Source organism: Plasmopara halstedii (genome assembly GCF_900000015.1).
Source record: "Plasmopara halstedii genome assembly, contig: Scaffold_54, whole genome shotgun sequence".
NCBI classification, from domain to species: Eukaryota; Oomycota; class Peronosporomycetes; order Peronosporales; family Peronosporaceae; genus Plasmopara; species Plasmopara halstedii.
This window is the reverse complement of record NW_020186975.1, coordinates 457,223-464,756: the sequence shown is the minus strand read 5'-3', so window position 1 is coordinate 464,756 and position 7,534 is coordinate 457,223. Positions and strand designations below refer to the sequence as shown.

General features: G+C 43.2%; 3 protein-coding genes across 3 annotated transcripts; 1 reads left to right on the top strand and 2 right to left on the bottom strand.

The window, feature by feature from the left end:
* Window positions 1-608: 608 nt before the first annotated feature.
* PHALS_11446 (uncharacterized protein) lies at window positions 609-813 on the bottom strand (the record flags this gene model as incomplete). Its single annotated transcript, XM_024725670.1, has 2 exons — window positions 609-781; window positions 804-813. The coding sequence occupies 2 exons, from the start codon at window positions 811-813 to the stop codon at window positions 609-611; spliced, it is 183 nt and encodes a 60-aa protein (XP_024571941.1).
* A 3,195-nt stretch (window positions 814-4,008) lies between these two features.
* On the top strand, window positions 4,009-4,259 carry PHALS_11445 (uncharacterized protein; the record flags this gene model as incomplete). Its single annotated transcript, XM_024725659.1, has 2 exons — window positions 4,009-4,154; window positions 4,214-4,259. 2 exons carry the CDS (start codon window positions 4,009-4,011, stop codon window positions 4,257-4,259), a joined length of 192 nt encoding a protein of 63 aa, XP_024571940.1.
* Window positions 4,260-6,580: 2,321 nt separating this feature from the next.
* On the bottom strand, window positions 6,581-6,845 carry PHALS_11444 (uncharacterized protein; the record flags this gene model as incomplete). The annotated part of the gene is made up of 2 exons (XM_024725648.1): window positions 6,581-6,770; window positions 6,841-6,845. 2 exons carry the CDS (start codon window positions 6,843-6,845, stop codon window positions 6,581-6,583), a joined length of 195 nt encoding a protein of 64 aa, XP_024571939.1.
* Window positions 6,846-7,534: the final 689 nt, after the last annotated feature.

Below are 7,534 nucleotides of genomic sequence, written 5' to 3'. Positions count from 1 at the left end.
CTCACATGGATCAATAACACCAAAAAAGTGTGTCTGTCCTGCCAACCCACACTCGAATGGGTGTGCAATAGTGAGGCTCCAAGGACCGAAAAAAAAAGTATTGTAATGAGAGTTACGACACCCGATCCCAAAAGGAGTCGAATAGTTAATAGCCTCTCAGCTGGAGAAAGCTCACTCCTAGCGTGTGGGTTCCGGTAGGTTAAGGCTTTCTAAGAGCAGATTGGCACCGAGAGACCCCTCCCATGCAGGTCATCACATGGCTCCGCTATCTGCTATAAAAGTCGCGGTACTCGCGACCAACATCGTAATGTCATACTAGGTGAGAAGACCGATGTGTCTCTGGTGATACTGTTCCAGCGACTCTTCAAGCTTAAAAGCCAACACCTCCCATCTCACGTGGAGCCATAAGACCGAGCTGCTTACCAAATGTAGAAAAGAGCCAGCTCCACCCGCCTGCTCTCTGTAAGCTGCAAGGTAAGGACTTCCGCCATAAACTCACAACGATGTTGAATTTATCAAATAAAAGCCGATTTGGCTCAATGGAATCAGCGTTCCTGTTTGCAAGAGCAAGAATTATACAAACATCTGCCAATTTCGTCACGTTATGACTATGATTTCAACCATCCAGTGTTACAAGACGCGCTGAAGCGAAGCTCTTCCATTTCTGTGCGTGCAAGCTTCTCATTCACCCCAAGCAAAAAACGAGCGGGTTTTTGGCGCTGCAGATTTTCACTACTCATGTTTATCGTCTGCACTATCAGCAGCACCGGTTGGGAAAAACCTACAAATCGTGATAAGCATACCTTCGGTCATGAATGCTGGCCAGACTGCCGCAGCCTCCATACTACATTTGTGTCTTGGGCACGAGAAATACGCCGCCGTCACTTCCGTCTCAACACTTTGTAATTTCGTGATTTAGTGAAGTAGGCGCTTGACTAAAGCGTCGATAAATGCGTAGCCTTGTAAAGTACGAAGCACGTCGAAATGGAATCCATCATTTCCAGCTGCTACTGTTATCTACTACGCTCGTCCTCATGAGACAGCACCACAGCTACAGGCCAAGCGCTTGATTTAAAACAAGTAAGGTCTCCTTTCGCTGATGGGATGCGCGCTCCAGTGGGCGACACTGTAATCGGATTATCGTGATTTTACAGAATGAAGTAATCCCTCACCCCTTGCTCATGCACCAACCCCACTGGAGATCTCCTGTCCCGCGGTTGGCTCTAGTGGTCTACCTAGGATATGGCGGCTTGCTGTCTCTCATCACGTGTCTCACCATGCATCCAAAGTAAAATAAAACAGAACTGGGGATTTTCTCTCTAAGGAATCTCTAACAGGCAGCGAGATGAGATATTTTGCTAAGATGATCTACATAGTCCGGAATGCCACTGCTATTGAAGGAGTCTTTTGGAAAATCAAAAATAGCGTCTATACGTATTGATAGCCAGCTGGCATCAGCGACGTACCAAAAGCGTTGACGCATGCGGTAAGAGCTAAAATCGTTGATAGGCGCACACATGTGAGCGGATTCATCACTTTATAGCAGTCGTCGAGCAATACGTTTTTCTTTCTTTAGAGACGGCCTAAGTGATCCTTGAAAACAGTATTCTGTAATTGACGTCCTCATCATGAGACTTCACCAGACGTTGGAAGTCATGTGGATCAGCGCTGAAATGCAGCAAGCCTAGAATAAGGATTATAGGTGCAATGCGCAACCGCGCGTTTCAACAATGCACAATCAGAGTCCTAAGACTTTATTGACATGTATCTTGTTGTGTATACCCCGTAAGCTGTACGTGACATCTTGCTAATTGTTGACGTTACCGCCGTCAATGCAACAATGTATAGCCGGACGACCCCAAAGCACTTCCACTTCCACATTATGCCAGTCCGGATTATACCTTATCTGAACAATACCGGGCGGCAAAAGCTGATTCATCTTGCCATCTTTTTTAAGAGATACCCTGACGACAGCGCTCAACGACGCGAGAATTGTATTGCAACTAACGGGATGAGAGCCAAGCAGGTGAGCTTTAAGCAAGAGCGGCGAAGACGCACTTGCTGCAAGTTGCTTCTTGTCTTGATTAAGTTAGCATGACTCACACATTCATAAACATTGAAATTTGTTTGGAGTAAAGCACAAATTAAAGCAAAGCGCCACCAATATCATGGAATATTAGATCTGGATTCGGGAAAGCCGGAATCGGGCCACGACAGATCATTTATATAAAAGGCTTGAAGTCCGTCTCTTTTGTCGCACCCCAGGACCACTAGACATTCTTTGAAAGCGATATCAAATTGTTAAATGTTCGTCATGTTGGCATAGTTTGCTTTAATCGAGTTAAGTCATTGGCCAGACCAAGGTACTACCTCAAGTCAGAGGCACGGACCACCTGAAAATTAGATTGGTTTTTGCGCGATCCGCACATCAGTCATTCATGAATGTAGTCATGTCAGCTTAAAGAAAGTGTTTTCTATTTACCGCCAGATAGTGTAAAATGTTGTTCTGCACTTCCAAATCACCTCATTATGCACGATAATGTCTGAATATATCGTCGAAATAGGTCTGCACATATCTACAATGTGACCCAAGTAGTGATGTCACCATACGAATAAACGTCGCTAATGCAGCAGAACGTCTCTCTGGTACATCAAGCCATTTGCAGAGTATCACGCTCGCAATACTCATTGCAGTAAGAGGGATATCGCTGTTTCTCTTGAACAAGCGTTAGTAGCCACCAATCACACGAAGAGTATGCAATTGGACATGCTGTTCTACAGCACACCTAGCTTAAGTCATGACAATCGTATCATTATTTTATTGGGACCTCGCTCGTCAAAGTACGTACAACTTGCCGAAAGACTGTTTATACAAAACGTCGCCGCAGGGCAGAGTGATGAACACCATCTTACCGATGCCCTCTTCTTGCTTCACACGGAGGAATGCTACCATGACGCTACAATATTCCCAAGTTGAGTGTCAGTGTCTTGTGACATATTATCAGGTCCTGAATATTGCGTACCCTAAGATCACGGGGGGGCGTGGTGGGTCTTTTGTCACCATGTCGTGATATATTTACAACAATTATGGAAAGATAACCCATAGGATTCCTGATAAAAGCTGTATCACTTCTTGACGTCAGTACTCTGCGAGTGCCTTCAATAACATCGCTACTCCGCATGGTAGCACGTCATAAGGTACTATCACATCGTGCCAGGGATAGATCAATTCTCTTCACTATTGTAATCTAATTGCACCCTTCAAGGCAACCGGCTTAGGCAGGGGAGACTGCGACACTTACTTACTTCTACTCGCCATCCACATGCTGGCAGAAGGGAAAATCTGCTTATAGCACTAATTTACCGTTCCACAAGATACACGCTCAGTGGGGTAGCCTTTCCTTCCAATCTCAACAGACATACACACCGAAGACCATGATATACAATCGCATATTCTTCTCAATTCGAGACAGCGGCGCATTCCCGTTGCTGGCTTCCAAGCTACACTACAAGCACTTAGCAATATCGTCCAAAAATCATTTTTTTCTTGCACAGATAATTTCAATTAATAAAAACTTAGGTTTAGGTCTAGCTTAGCGCTGTACTCACGTCAAAAGCGCTTCTGCTTCAATTTTATGATTCATAGAGCTTCATGAGAAGCGTGCGTGATACTAATTTCGTCAACTTCTGGATGTTCAAAGGCTCGTGGCGACTCTGCCTTGTCATACCTAAGAGTCGAAACAGGGCCTTTAATACTCTTGCTGATATCCCGTCGTAAACACATGGATAACCTTCCGTATTTGATATCGTACGGTGTACACATACAATAATTCTCTTCTTACCCCAATCAAGCTCTCGTAATTATCATACTTGATGCGCTAGAACTTTGCTCACTATTTCCAACTGTTGTGCGTCGCACATCAGTGCACGACGCTTCTAAGTCTTTCAGGGATCTTCAGGGCTTTACATAGCCCAGTACGATGATATCAAAAAACCAAAACATGAGAAATGTTAGCGCCACACATCTTAGCCAAAATTGCTTTTTTGGCCTTGACCTCTACGACGTACAACAAAAGCATCGCTGGGAAAATTGTCCTGCCTAGTGGTACCTTAAAAAAACTCTTGCAGTTGGCTCTACGCCTTAATCGACCCCAGTAAATCAAAGGTTGTGGTGTTGTATCTGAATTAGTTTTTTCTGTTTCCTCATTCGAAGCTGGATGTGCGCAGATGCTCACGATACAAACCACATCTGTCTATGAATATGGTAAGGAGCAGTTACTTCGATGCCTCTGCGTAATGTCAACGGCAAATGACAGTCGTGTAGCGTACGTAATTGCACGGCGCTCATGAATTGATCAGAAATTTTCATGACCTCACAATTCCCGCGGCGATAATGTTAGCAATCAGTGACGCCGAGCTGTGAGCCTCACCTAACTATAAGCGTTTCGCTTCTGTTAGGGCGTATTTTCACTGATTATGACCTCGACGACTTACATAAAACCCAGATCTATTCCAGAAAGGCCCAACTGAAATTGGACATTTTCTCGCGATGGGGTTGTGGGACGTCCTTGCGCTAAAATTCGACCCTTCGTGCCACACAGCCGAAAGAGAAGGAGAGGCGCAAGGTGCGGATGTTTTGTATTACCACTGGAAAGACAGCTGCAAAAATCTCGGAGTAGCTCGGCGGCCAAGAAATTGCTTATCTTCACCCCGTAATGAATAATGATCATCGCCTCTGGTACGCTCGTATGACCTTAGCTTCTGTTACTCCATCGAGATCTTGCGCGCGGAATTTTTTTCTACATTCCCTGCAATACCCGGTGTTCTTTGTGAAAGATGTGGAAGACGCTGAAGGCCTCGGTTCGAGCTTGTTGAGTAGAAGGTAACAACCGAAGCCAATATATCCTTAGTTTGCTACTCTGTGCTACCTCTAAGCCTGTCTTTCTAGATCCTTCTAGAAGCTTCTATAAGCATCCTGATTTATCTAGACCAATGAACGCCAACCATTATGTAACTACTTACTGTGACGTGCTCGTATATATGGTGACGTCATCTGCATGTTTCACATGCATTCAGCGGTGTAATCCCAACAGAGCTACAACCGTTTTTGCGACCCTTCATGAAGATAATAGCTGTTTTCCACTTCAGGGTAGGAGTTGAAGTCAATACAGCGATAAGAGATTAATGCCCTGGAAAAAGTTGCTATTCTCGCTTTATTCGAAAAACGACTTTAATTTACTTTGTTAGGCAATGCTGCCCGACAACTTCCAAATTTGAGACAGCATTTACCATAAAGCCACAGGACGTTGGTTTCTATACTTGCGCTTGGCCTTTTAGTTTAAAGCCTCCAAGCGCGAAGCGCTGTTGCACCATGGTAAAACATAGTTCAATCTAAACTATCTCGGCCCCCCTTGTCCAAAAAATATAATTTTGCTTCGATCTCAAAAAGGGCTGCCGGCATCCCTGCTAGAAAACTGTTAAATTGTTGGATATGTCCAATATCTCTTTATCTTGACAGAAATGTTATTGCTCTGACCACACGCAATAAGTCTGGTTAGGTGGTACGAGGATTTCCGACATAGTCTTTACCAAAATGGGAATACCTTGTTTTAAGAAAAACTGCAACTTTTGCACGCGGCATTCTAGCTCGGAGATCTCGAGAGCAAAATTCTATTGCTCAATCTAGCATGAAGTATTAGCAAATATACACGTTTACTGTCTAAAGGATCTCAATTGATCAACTCTTTATGCGAAGCTAGCAGCTCCGTTGCAAGGAGTGTTCAAGCTTTCGAGTTGGCAGCTTTGTCTGCGTTGGAGGCTGGATTTCGCTAGCTTTTGAAGGAGTTGATTCTCCTTTTGACAAGCTCGATTGCACGTTTTCTTTGTGGATGTATTCAAAAAGTCGACTTATGTACAATTTACGATATTTGCAATTTTTGCAATTTTTGTTGTTTTATTGGGAACTAAACATCTGGTTTTTACAAAATTATCCTAGAAGGGGTCCGCGGTACGCCTGGGATCAAATTCTGAGATTTGGTAAAATGTACAATTTAGTGTTTGTGTAAAGGAATGTTATCCTAGAAATATGTTGCTTTTGTAATAGCAAAGCCAATTGTTACTTTCTCCCCCGAATGGATAAGGTGTAAAGATCCAACATCTGTAATTTCGAAAAACGCAGTCTATTGAGTTTCTCTTGTGTAAAATTAAAGATACACCCGTTGCGCATGGTAGCCCATGTAGTAAATCTTACGACTAAGTCGGAAAAACAGTGTTTCCTCTGTGAGGATGAAAACGAGATATTTGAATTCCTGGTTATCAGAAAACTTGACCCACTTCAAAATTTTATGTCTATTGCTGGTCTCACAGAGTCGAAAAACTGACAGCTGCGAAATACGACAGTCTGATGGTGTGAATCAGCTAAAAGAATGCGCTGGTAAGACATGACCAGACACGCCTCAACTGGGCGTCAAATAGAAATCAGATGGCTCCACCGTGGGGCACTGATGTTGAATATCTGCCCTTTAAAGCGGAGTGTGCATATAAGGTGGGCTTATCTATAAAAATTATAAAACCTATTGCTCTATAAAAACAGTGTATCGCAGTAGCTGCTTTTGCATATTTGTGCTTCTTGCGGTGAACATGTTATTTTAAAAAGTAGGGGTTTCTCTGACCCAGCTAGTTCTCTAAAAGTCACACGCAACGCTATTGCTACACAAATCTTGAATAGTACGAACATTCTCTCAAGAATGTGATGATGCACATTCAGTCCCCTACGATAAAATTCAAGTAGAAATCGATTACACTACAGCAAACTGTGAACCTCGAACATAGTTCTAATACCTCATAATACCGATCCTGTGGTGCAGTGGTATGATGTTCACTTCAGAACCGGGAGGTCCAGGGTTCAATCCCCGGGCCGGGTAGAGAGGGGTTCGAGTGTAATGAATAAAACCCTTCAGAACGTGCTTCACATGGCTTACACGACTCCTAAAAAGGGGTGTCGTTCCTAATCATATCTAATACCTCATGCTGGTTAGTACTGCGATAAGCAATAATGTAGTATATGGTGTCAAGTGTTGCCTCACTCAATCAATTAATTGATCTCCAAGATTTGTAATACCTGGAAACTTGGGGTCGAAATCTTTTTCAATGCATAAAACAGGCCTAAACCATATTTATCATAGCGCAAAACTTCTAACTTAAAATAAATTTAAGCAGCAAATTTAAAATCTAAGAAAACCGCGTTTTTTGTCGAAAATGTCATCAGAACCGAACTCTAGTGTATAGGCCCGCGATCTCACATTTTCTCAGAAACTTGATATTTCAATTGACTTTCCAACGATCCATCCATGTACACATGAAAATAAAACCTGCTTATCTTCGGCCAACGTCGATTTTATACTGGTCGAAAGTTAAAGTCTATACTTAACAAATGCTTCGATTATCCAGTAATTTGTCGAGCCAACGTATCAACGCAGACAGGCTCCTCTAGGTTTTATCTTTGCTTGTATAAGCGCTTAAAATTCCGGAATCT